Below are 13,096 nucleotides of genomic sequence, written 5' to 3' on the forward strand. Positions count from 1 at the left end.
ATCAGACATACAGCAATGCTGTGAAGAGGGAAAGAACAGGAGATAAGGTGATTATTGAACTACTGATATTTGACATCAATTAGTTACCTGAGGGGTATTATCACGTTATCACGATTCATCTGAAAAAATTTTGGGTACTCAATGACGCACGCCAAGTACGTCTAAAAAATTGTTTTTATTTGTTAAATTTATCACAAAATTTTTTCAATTATGAAAGATCATAACGGCTACTTGGTCTGTTTTTTTTTATTTTACATCTTTTTGTAAAATGATAATTTCTCCTTGGCATTTTTGTAAATCAAGAGTTGTGAACGTGTACTTGGCGTAATTTTTTACAGTGGAACTGTTTTTGTTCGGATTTACATATTCAGTTAGAATAGATTGACTCAATTTTGCCTACTCATTGAGACTAGTTTGATGAATTTGCCTTTTCAGTCAGAACGGTTTGATAACAGTTTTTCTAACCAAGCTTTCTATAGTTTGATTTGAATTAGTAATAATTAAACGAGTTACTATTACTTATTAGCTCCTAAAGTACCAGCTTGTGTGTAAATGTTGCAAATTTCGCATTAGTGGTCAAGATAATTTACTAAATAAACGATAAATAAATTATTCAACGAATACGACGAAGAATTCTTTTGCGTCGTGCCATTACCTCCCCTTCCAAAAGTTCGACAATTGGAGTGGATTTACCTGTAACGAGTATCAGTAAGCGGCATAATCCAGTTTACCAGGAGAATATCATCTACTCGAATTCCAAATTAAGACTATTTACTCAGTACTGGTATTAGTTATTAATTTATCAGCCATTTCGATGAGTTTATGATTAGATTAAATTATATTTCGAGTCTTTATTAGCCAAGCTGGACTCACTTAACTTGAAACGTACTCTGCAATTTGATAATCTCATTGATAAATTAATGAATTTATGCTTCTTAAATAGAACCCGCGTTTTAAAATATAATATATGATTAGTGGATTTCAAATAATCACATTACTTACAGAGCTATATGTAACCTTACGTGGTTATATTCAGTAATACACATGACCGTATATAATTGTGTACCATCCTATATGGTTATATAAAGTTATAGATGAGAATTCATGATTCCTCATAAAATTTTTCCTTGTCTAAACAAAAATTTATAGTAAACAGAATTAAAGGGTTTTGTGACAAATTTACAAATGTTTTATTTTTGTACGTAAGATCTATAGAAAAGTTTTCTCAAATATTTAAGAATTAGAATTTGAATAATTGTTTTCTTATCTTGTTAGATTCACATAAAATGATAATTGTTGCACTAAGCAGTAATTGAACTGCAAGCGCTTACATTACAGAGAAATTTCATTGACCAGGATCTTTTGAGTTACTGCTCTTACAAGTAGATAATTATGTCATTAATCATTGTGTGTATTTATTTTTCCGCTTGATTCCTATTTTCATTTGCTTTATATTGTATTTCTACTGTTAAGAATTAAGTGATCTTGATTTTGATAACTTAAGACTTTACAAAGCATCTAATTAGTTGCATTAGGATTTGTGTAAGAGAATCCTCTGAAGTATTCCTGATTTATCAAAGTGAGATCTTCATCAAAAGTTTGTGTTAAGCGAAGTTTCTCAGTGGTAAAGGCTTCATCAAAATATTTCGTGTCCAGCGTGTGATCCAGTGTAGGTCTAAACGGAGGTTGTAGTTGTCTCTTTTCCAATCGGATCCATTGGATGTTCTGCAACATATAAAAGATACCTGTTGATTGTATTTTACAATGTGGAAGATTTTTTATTCGACGCTCAATACTAGGGGATTATCACAATTCAGGCTCGAATTCAACGTCGTGAATGTTAGGTGTAAATATATTTAAATTTAACGAATATTAATAGAATTTAATCTGTTTTTGAGTCTGAAACCCCTTTAATCTTTGCTAATCCGGTCGAAATCGATTGATTCGTTCGAGAGATATCGTGAACGAAAGAAAACCGAAAAAAGTGTTTTTTTCACATAACTTCGATATTTGTTTTCGGATTGTTTTTGATAAAATAGAATAATTTCTAGAGCTTAAAGAACTGCGTCGATCCTTGCTAAAAACAAAAAAATCGGTTGATTGGTTCGAGAGATATCCTCGACGAAATGTTTGGATACAAGGATTTTTTCAACATAACTCTGACATTTTTTGGAATAACATTTAAACAGCTCTACCGATCGATTCCAAAAACTTATCAACTCTTAACATTAAACAACCACGTTAATCGCCGTCGGTCCGGTCGAAATCGGTTCATTCGTTCGTGAGTTATCGTTGACGAAAGTAAACTGAAAAAAGTGTTTTTCCAGAATTACTCCAAAATTCTTGGTTCGATCAAACTAAATGTACAGATTTTTCATGGAACTTCGAAAATTGCGCCAAATGCTTCCAACTGCGTAAAAATCAAGTCGTTTATTCAAAAGTGACTGCAGTTTGAAAAATTGTGTTTTATCGAAGTTATATCATACTTTTGACCTCGGTGAGCTTAAAAGCATAGAAAAGTTGTTTTCCTAAGCTCAGGGAGCTTAAAATAACACATAAGTTGTATTTTTGAGCTCTTAGTGCTCAAGAACATCATTTGTGCAGTTTTAAGCACCTGATATGAAATTAGCGGGAAGTTATACGGATGGCTTTCAAGGTTTTCCGTTTTTCTAATTTTTTTTTGTTAATAAGATTTAATGAATCGGCGCATCGACGAAACGTCGATTATCATTATTACTGTAAATTAATTTTTTCATTAATTGGCTAATTCCATATCACGGAACATTTTTTAAATTTTTATTTATTGAATACATTTGTGATTTGTTTCTTCAAGTCACGACGAGTTTATCCGTGCAATTTTTCCGAATCTTTCCTTGCTCCTTCTCTAACCGAATTCGTATCCTCAATACCCGCCGCCCGACGTAGAGTCCCGGATCGCAACAGCCGAAATCGACATGATATGAGCCTAGCTCCTGACGCTCAAGCGAGTAAGGCTGGTAGGCCAAATTTATTTATTTCAAACTTCAACCTCGACAACGCATGAGGTCGAACTACCCGTTATAATAAATATAATCAGACATCACGATGTCTCTGGAACTATGAGGCCTGGAGGCTTCAAATTTGGCAGTAATGTTTCTTTTGCTAACTGGCGTCGACAACGAAAATTTCCCGTTTCTAAGCTACAGCTCCTACAAGTTTAAGATTTGATACAAATCTTCTATATATGATGTTGAAATAATCCAAGAGCGAATTTTACGACAACCTACCTCAATATAGATTGCGGAGGTGGATGTTAACAATTAATATTTCAAATTTCCTAGGTCTAGTTCCTACAGACTCCAAATTTGGTAGGAGTCATTTGCTTGTCATGTAGAGATCATCTCAAAACGCATTTCAATAAATTCTACTTCTAATAAAGATTGCGGGGGTGGATTTTCCAAACTTATAATTTCAATTTTCAAACTGTAACTTCTACAGACTCTAAATTTGGTAGGAATCTCCGTCTATAACTTTCGTGTCAAGTGCAGCTCAGAACGGATTTCATTAATTTCCATCCCCAATGGGTATTGCGGAGGCGTTAACAATAAACAATTTTTATTTCCAAACGATAGTTCATATGGACTAAAAGTTTTGTAGGAATCTATTATTTATGCTATAGAAATAATTTCGAATAGGATCTCAGGAAATTCCTCCTCCACATAGGAATGCAGACGTGATAATTGTCAAGAAATTAATATTCTTCAAATATAGTACCTACAGACATTAAATCTAACTCAAGAGAAACAGGAAATTCCAGAAATGGCCTCCAGGGTCAACCGATTTAGATATGTTTCTTTCTTAATAATTAGATATCAGCTGAAAACGAATTTCACGTTAATTGACTTTACATGCAGACTGTGTTGTAACAGTTTTACCTGCTCAGGTTGGCCCCTAATCAATTTTATAAATAAATAAACAAAACTAACAACCAATCCAATTATTAGGGCGCCACCAGGATTTTTAATCACGGTTCCTGGAACCGGTCCAGAGCTGAGAAACCTTAATCTTAGGGTAGAGAGAGTGGAGGAAGGTGTTGTTGAATAATAAATCATTAATTAACAAGGTTGATCAACATTTATTAACAATAAAAAAAACTTAACAGTGTTTGACGTACAATTAGTTAACAAAATTCATTCACTCACACTAACCACACTTAACAATATCTTATTCTCGACGAGCCCCTCCCGGCGTCTACCCGTCGATTTCTAACACGTGCCCCTCCCGGCGTCTACCCGATTTCTAAACCTATAATCACCCACACAGAGATGAATCATATACCGGGCTCGTTGACTCGGCTCACAGGAGTAACAGCCCAGCGACGAAACATAGACCTAGATACTCCTGCAGCTTATACACACTTTGCTACAGAACAGCCCAGCGACGAAACATAGACCTCGATGTTCTGCAGCACACTCTCATAACCCGCTCCAGCTACAGCAGTAACAGCCCAGCGATGAAACATAGACCTAATTACTCTGCAACTCACACATAACCCACACTTGTCTCACACTAACACTACTGAATTGACTTTAATTAATTTTTACTTCATAAATTTTATTTTAACAAAATCGAATTTAATTAATTTTAATTAAATATTTCAAATTCATTATTCAATCATTAGTAATTTAATAAGACGACAAACAATATTCAATTGACGACCAAATTTCTAACTAACTATTACAATGCTCAAATTCCAATTGCTAATTTTAATTCTATTAAAATATTAGATGGATTAAAATTCCTCAGTAACTTATAGTCATAGTCTTAACAATATACAATAACTATTTAAAACAAAAGGTCTTAATACCCTAAATTAACTTTTGATAATTAAATTAATCACGGAAGACTTTTTACAATCACGTTCAAAATTATTAACATAAGTTAATTAACTAATTCTGACTAAATTTTTACTGTGACAATTTTGACTCAAATAACTGATTTCTTGGACTTAATGTCCACGCCGATAATTATCAAATTGGAATCAAAATTAATTTAATTAATTCACGGACTTAATCCCCAAAATTACTAAAATTATAATTATAAAATAATTTTACAATATAAAATAATTTCGATAATTTTCCAATATATATTATTTTCAATAATTAATCTATACAAATATTATAAAGAGGAAAGGTTTGATTTTTTGTTTGTTTGTTTGTTTGTATAAATTGAATAGGCTCCGAAACTACTTGGCAGATTTGAAAAATTCTTTCACTGTTGGAAAGCTACATCATTCCTGAGTGACATAGGCTATATTTCATTTTCAAAAAAAGTAGGCATCCTTACTAAAAATTACGATAACGTAATCCAAGGTGTGAAAAAAATATCAAAAAACTACCTTACATCGCGTGCGCTGCGAAAACTATTGATGATAGAACAAAATGATATACTACATTTTTTTAGAACACACTATTATCTACAAAAAATCAGCGGCAGCATATCTCTAACTATTACAGTCATGTCACAATAAGCGTTTTTTTATTGAAAAAAAGAAATTAAAATACCACCGCTACAAAAAGCTCTTTATTTGTACCTTGGTATTAACCCTTATCAAAATAAATGATGTATTATTTAAGACTGCTTCAATATCTTTATATTACTTTTTGAATTATTCGATTCTGACAATCCATTCAAAAGATATCACGAGTTAAAAAAAAATTAAAAAATAAACTGTATTCGGCTAGCTATGCGTTGTAGGCGTCACTCGGGCAGGGGTACGGGAGGGGGGTTAAGATCACGAAATAAACTTGCCGTGCGGCACACTCGCGCGGTCGGCTCCCTACGTGATGGACGTGTGCGGAATTTACGCTTGATAATAATTCGTTTAGTAAGTAACTAAACCGATTTAAAAAGTTCTTTTCAGAACTAAACCCATTTATATAAAATATTGTTCACTTAGTTATTAACCTAATAAATTACTTGAATATTTTTCATGATTTTCAATTTAATTTTAATAAATAGTAGGTAGTATTAAATAAAAATGTCGAACATTGAGTCCGACATAACAGCTTATTCAATGAAATTTGGAATTTGTGAAAGTCAAAACAATACTCTAATCAAATTTTAAGTTTAGATCGAAAAATACAATTCTATAATTGCCCAGCGAAGCGGGCGGGTAACAGCTAGTTATTAATAGAATATTATCAATAATTTTCTACTCGTTTTATCAATTATAAAAAATAATCGACCCAAGTCAAAATATTCAATTTTTATTTGCTAGAACATTCGCTAGCTAAGTTTTGCTTGACCTTGGGTATTGGAATTTACTGCGATACAAAAACTGACGCTTGACCAAAATTCCACGAATAAAAATTTGTCGATTTTTTTCCAATTACAAAAATTAATCAATTTTACTAAGTTAATTATTATAAAAATAAATTTAACGAATTTTCAGATGTTAATTAATTAATTGATAATTTTTAGTTATTCATTTTTTCCGCAAGGTCGATTGAGAGATTTTCGGGTATAAGCCCTCATGAAAATCACTAAATCCAAACTAGCAAATGTTCAACTATTATTTCTTAAGATAATCGTCGATTAAAAGATCCAATTGATAAATTAGGAGAAGTAACTTGGTATTCGGTAAACCGCGGTCCATTTCTTTCCCACAGAGTAATAATTGATACCTTGATGAACAAAACGATGATCTAACTCACTCGTTGAGGATGAAGTCCTAGTTGTAGTTGGCTTCCTTCGTCTCGTCACTACTCTCGGAAACGGTCCTTTTTGATTTCCGTGGCACTCAGTCTGGCGGTCACACTACTTCTCCCTTTTCCACTGCACGGCTCACCTATTTTAACCCAAAACTACCCCCTCCTATTCTCCCTTTAGGCCCGAAGATCGAGACGCGCCAGTGCTATGTCGAATAATTATCGATATCCGGTGACTTATCGATTAAGGGTAATTTTACCCTGTTACAGTGTCAGAGAGATGGGTAGAATAGGAAAAATGTTGGTTTCATAAACTAGGACTTTTTGAGACATTAAATTAAGGATATTTCTATTGAGTTTCAATATCACTAATTGAAAATTTTCTTTCAACAATCTTTTCTTTGACAGGGGGGAAAGAGTTATTGCAAGGCTTCTAAAACTTAACATAACATATGTAGTTATTCAGTTAACGGACAAAGAATTTTACATACATATTATTTTTTCTGATCACAAAACTGATAAATTGTCCTTATTGAAAGATCTCGGGAATGTAACGGATTAAAATGGATGCATTTTTCAAACACTTGATATGTGATAATAAAAGTTAGCTACTTATTTTTATGAAATAAATAGGCGCAAATTCGGGGTATTACAAGTTTATTAGATGGCAAAGATAATTAGAAATATTAACATTATAAATATACATAAGTAAATATAAAATAGACCTCTTCGATACGAGGGCTAAAGCCAGACTGACTCATTCGTCTTTACAATAAAGTAATTATAATAAGGCCCTTAGGTATTTATATGACTCATTATCGATGAGCTCATGTCTTTCGTACCCTCAACACCTCCCCTCGAAAACATGAGTGAGTACATTTTTTCAACATACATTCGTCATACCGAGATTACATATACATTCGCGATGTTTCGCACCACTCAACCCTTTCGTTAAGACATCGGCTGGCATTTTTTCTGTACATAGGTATTTTAAATGTATTACGTTATTTTCACATAATTCACGGATAAAATGATGTCTCACATCAATATGTTTAGTTCGGGGGTAATAACTGTTGTTTTGTGGGAGCTTTATCGCGCCCTGACTATCATTTAGTATAGTTACACATTCAACTTGAACATCTATACCTTTTAAAATATGACGTAGATACAGTGCTTCCTTGGAATCTTCCGAAATCGCCATATATTCAGCTTCGAGACTAGATAATGCTACTGTGCGTTGTTTACGTGCTTCCCAGCTGATAGGACCACCAGCGAATATAAACGTGTAGCCGGTGTACGACCTTCGATCAACAATATCTGAGCTCCAATCTGCGTCTACGACACCAAATAATGGGATATTTGTACGTTCATATATACTACCGCACTCAATGGTACCTTTCAAGTATCGTAGAACTCTTTTAGCGGCTTTCCAGTGACTTTCATCGTAATTTGTATTAAATTGACTCAAGTAATTAACAGTATAAGCAATGTCGGGTCTAGTCATTACGGATAAATATAATAACGCGCCTATTAAACTTTGATAAGGATATTGACTGATTATATTTGTATTAACATGTTTGGGTTTTTCTATCTTACAATTTTTCTCAATCGGTGTTAGTGCTTCTTTACATTTATTCATACCGAAACGCTCTAATAATTTTTCTATGTACGACCTTTGACTCATACACACTCTCTTGTCTTTATCGCGTGAAAATTCAATACCTAAGCAATTATTTATTTCCCCCAAATCTTTCATTTCAAATGACCTTGCTAGCTCTCGTTTTACTTTACATAACCATTTGTTATCGTTAGTTGCAATAATAATATCATCTAAATATATACCGATTAACATTATTTTATTTTCTTTACGCGATATAAACATACACGGTTCTTGTCGTATTAATTCGAAATTTAATCTTTTTAATTCGTCTACTAATCTCTTATGCCATGCTAAACCTGATTGCCGTAAACCATACAACGCTTTCTTTAATAAACAAACCGAATTATTATTTTTATCTATGGCTTTTATCCATCGCTCGGCTGTTTCAATAATTCTCTTATCGCGAATAACACTACCACTCGATCCTACTTTATCATTATTTATTAGCTTAATTAATACTTTACGTAGTTGATCAGGAACTTCCATGTAAACCGTTTCTTCGAGGCTACCATTTAAATATGCGGTAACAACGTCCATCTGATGCATCTCTAAACCTAGCTCCGCTGAAATGGCTGCTAACAATCTCACCGACGTTGACCTCATTACCGGAGAATATGTCTCATAGAAATCCTCCCCTGGTCGTTGTGAGCAACCCTTTGCGATCAGGCGAGCTTTCTTTCTTCCTGTATTTTTCGTACAGAGAACAAGACGATTCCCGATCACTTTTCTTTCCTTTGGACGTGTGGTGATTTCCCAAGTGACATTCTTTATTTGTGCTAGAAATTCGTCTTCCAGAGCTAATTTCCATTGATCAGCATCTTCAGACTCCATTGCATCTTTCCATGTTATTGGGTCCTGCACTGCGAGATTTGTAATAAATGCGTCGTCATCTTCCGACATCATTACGTCGATCTCATCTTCTTCACTGCTATTATCTGTATCTATTTCTTGAGCTACATCACAATATTGCTTGCGTGGTCTTCCCACTGACCCCGTACGTACTATTCTTGGTCTGCCACGGCCTCTCTTTGGGGCTTCAATTATTTCATTCCAAGTTATAGTTATTCCTCTTTTGCGCAACATTCGTGTGTTTTCAGGTATTGCGTCTGAAATCGGTTCACTTGCAGATCTCTTCATTAATCTTCTTCCTCTGCTTGCCTTACAGAACTTTCTGTCTGTCAAGTCTTCTCCTGTTATGATAGTTTCGAATTCGACATCAAAATTATTTTCTGTGCGTTCATTTTCATCATATATTTCTTTATATTCATTTTCGTATTCTGGCTTATCTAAGAATCTGACATCACGGCTTATCACCAGCTTATTTGTCTTCAATAGATGCACTCTGTAGGCTCTTGAGTTTTTGTCGTAGCCCATTAATATTCCTTCCTCGGCTCTTGAATCAAATTTTCCCTTATTTGCTCTTTTGTCTTTCACAAATACTTTACAACCGAAGGTTTTGATGTATTCGACGGTAGGAGTTTTTCCTTTCCATTGGCTAAATGGTACCTGTCCTTTCAGCGCTGCAGTAGGGCACCGATTTCGAATGTAGCAAGCTGTATTAATAGCTTCTGCCCAAAAAACTGGTGGGACGCCTGCTTGACTCATCATACATCTGGCCATTTCCACTAAGGTGCGATTCATCCTTTCGGCAATACCGTTTTGCTGTAGGGTATATGGTGTTGTCAACCTTCTCTGAATACCAGATGATCTTAAATATGTGTCGAATTCTTCATTTACGTATTCACGTCCGTTATCGGACTGTAAAGCTTTTGTTTTTTTATTCGTGAAATTTTCCACCTCAGCCTTGTATTCCTTGAATGTCTTGAGTATTTCACTTTTGTTTTTCACAAAATACACTTGGCACCATCGTGACTTGTCGTCTATAAATGTCACAAAATATTTTTTTTCGGATACTGATGAATGCCTCATTGGCCCACACACATCAGTATGTACGATCTCTAATAAATCCCGAGTACAGTCATCGCAGCCTTTCGGAAAAGGAGTACTGGATAATTTTTCTCGCGCACATATTTCACAGTCCAACAATTTTTCATTGCCTTTCAGACTTAATCCATGCACTAGTCCGTCCTTTGCCATTAGTTTTAAGTCGCGTTCGTTTAAATGTCCCAACCTCTCGTGCCACTCATCTATCACACCTCTCACTTTCTTCGCTTCGATATTATTTACCCTGCACTGTCTTACATAATAAAGATTTCCGATACGATCGGCTCGTATTACAGTTTCATTGTTTTTGTCTAAAACTATCGCATCATTTTTACTGAATCTCACTTCATACCCGTGGTCCGTGGCTTTTGACACTGATAACAAATTAGTCCGTAAATCTGACACGTATAATGCGTTTACTAGATTAACTGCACACTCTTCGCGTCCAGTGTCTACACTCAACTTAATGTTACCTGTTCCTTTTATTCGAGTACTTCCATTGTTCGCAAGCATTAGTTCATTATCCACATACGAAAAATCCCGGAACAAATTTTTATCGTTGCACATGTGTGCAGTACAGCCACTGTCGATGCACCACTTGGCTCTAGTCCCCTCTCCGTACATTACCTCATCGATTGTACTTAGCATTGTCTTTGGATTTTGCGAGTCTGATGACTCGTTATCGCTTTGCTCCTTCGTATGACGTGCACTTTGTTTATATCTCGTATCGACCTTGGACCTACAATATCGTGCAATGTGGCCTTTTCGACCACAGCGGTAGCACTCTGTTTCATATTTATTTTTACGGCTTTTATCGTCGCCCTTTTTCATTTGGTATTGTTTTTTTTTCCATTTGTATGCATGATCCTCTTTCTTTGCATACATAGCTCCCTGGTTTGAGGCCATTTCCTGATTTCTTCTCCCTTGGTAATTTTCCAATATCTTTACTTTAAGAATTTCAGTGTTGGGTAGTTCATCCTCGGATTCAATTGCTGTACGAAACATGGTAAATGATTCAGGTAAGCTGTATAATAATAGGATTGCCAATAACTCATCATTTGTGTTTACTCCAATTTCTTTAAGTTTCTTCACTGTATCGAAGAAATCATTTACATGTTTCTGGAGGTCACCTTCCTCCTGTAAACGTGTTAATACCAAATGCTTTAGCAACGATGCCTTCCGTGCAGGTCCCCTTGACTCATAAGTCGACTTCAACTTATCCCATAGCTCCTTAGAGCTTTCCAAACCGTCCAACGCAATTAACTCGCTTGAACCCACCGCTAACAGGATGTCCGATTCAGCCTTGCCATCATTTTTGATCCATTTTGCTACGGCGTCCGCCGGTTCCGTTGGTTTGCGGATATCACCAGATACATACCCCCAAAGGTCATTCTTTTTCAGAATGGCTCGCATGTGTATCTTCCATGTACTGTAATTATCTCCCGTTAACTGATCAATTTTTACTGACGCTGCCATTTTCTGGCACGTAATTTTTTTTTTTTTTTTTTTTTTTCACAACACTTTATTTAGTTATTTATTTTTACTAGGGCGTATTCTTCGCTGGGCCCATAACCTGATGAAATAAATAGGCGCAAATTCGGGGTATTATAAGTTTATTAGATGGCAAAGATAATTAGAAATATTAACATTATAAATATACATAAGTAAATATAAAATAGACCTCTTCGATACGAGGGCTAAAGCCAGACTGACTCATTTGTCTTTACAATAAAGTAATTATAATAAGGCCCTTAGGTATTTATATGACTCATTATCGATGAGCTCATGTCTTTCGTACCCTCAACATATTTAAATATAATTGGTTAAAAAAAATGTTAAATTAATTTCTTATAAATCTTTTTACGGCTTCATCTTAAAAAAAAAAAAATAATAAGTTAAGATAGTAGTGATGGATAATTTAGAGAAAAGATATTTTTTATAATTTAAGGCGATTTATGATACAATTTAAAATTTCAAAAAATTTATCATTCAATATCTCCGGGAATATTGATTTGAACGATTTGGTGCTGATGATCTTTTTTTGTATAAAATTGAATTTTCTGCATTTTTTTGTAGCTCTTGTCATTCACGAAATAAATGCGAAAAAAAGGCAAATTTCATGGAAAAATTAAGCTTAGAGGCCCTGTACTATCTCGCCGGGTCGAGTTACAGCTTAGCTACAAGAGACACTTTTGTGGAACGTTTAATTTTGAAAAGAATCTGTCCAAGGTCGAAAAGATGCTATAAAATACCACTGAGATGTAGAAATTTAAAGACAACAAAAATCAGAGTTTCTGTGTTTTTTTCAATGGGAGATCTCTACACGCCTTGGTCGAAAACTTAATATTAATAATAAGAGCTCAAACTTTCAGGGTAGTTTTTTTTTTTTGGGGGGGGGGGGTACTTACAACAGAATTTCACGATAGGACCGAAAATAAAAAAAGCACCCAACTAGATATAAAAAATGTATATCAAACATGTATTTGATTTGTATGAATTTTTCTCAAAAACGTAATAAAAAATTTTTTGTATATTTGCTAATATAATAGATATATTTATTAATATTAAGAAAGTATAAACTCTAGTTATTAATAATGGTCTTAAATTTGCAAGGTAACGGCTTAAATCAGCTGTTGACCTGTTTCTGATTCTTAAAAAATTTTAAACCAATTTTGACTAATATTTAGCAATTAATTGTGAAAAAGACATCTTACCGTAATGTTTTATTCTTGATAAATTTCGACCAATTGATAATATTCATGAAATACATCCCCCAAATTTTGTCAATATCATAAAAAATAAT

The 13,096-nt window shown here is 34.2% G+C and overlaps 1 protein-coding gene across 1 annotated transcript in view; it reads right to left on the minus strand.

Moving 5' to 3' along the window:
- Positions 1 to 1,246: 1,246 nt before the first annotated feature.
- Positions 1,247 to 13,096, minus strand: part of LOC141535113 (uncharacterized) — a 224,404-nt gene continuing 212,554 nt past the window's right edge. The window contains exon 6 of the mRNA XM_074254905.1: positions 1,247 to 1,725. Within this exon, the coding sequence (XP_074111006.1) occupies positions 1,519 to 1,725 (207 nt within the window). The 3' untranslated portion in view covers positions 1,247 to 1,518. The remainder of the gene's footprint in view (positions 1,726 to 13,096) is intronic.

This window comes from Cotesia typhae, unplaced genomic scaffold (assembly GCF_013202065.1).
Source record: "Cotesia typhae breed Kobodo isofemale line unplaced genomic scaffold, CoteBio_Ctyphae scaffold_13, whole genome shotgun sequence".
Taxonomy (NCBI): Eukaryota; Metazoa; Arthropoda; class Insecta; order Hymenoptera; family Braconidae; genus Cotesia; species Cotesia typhae.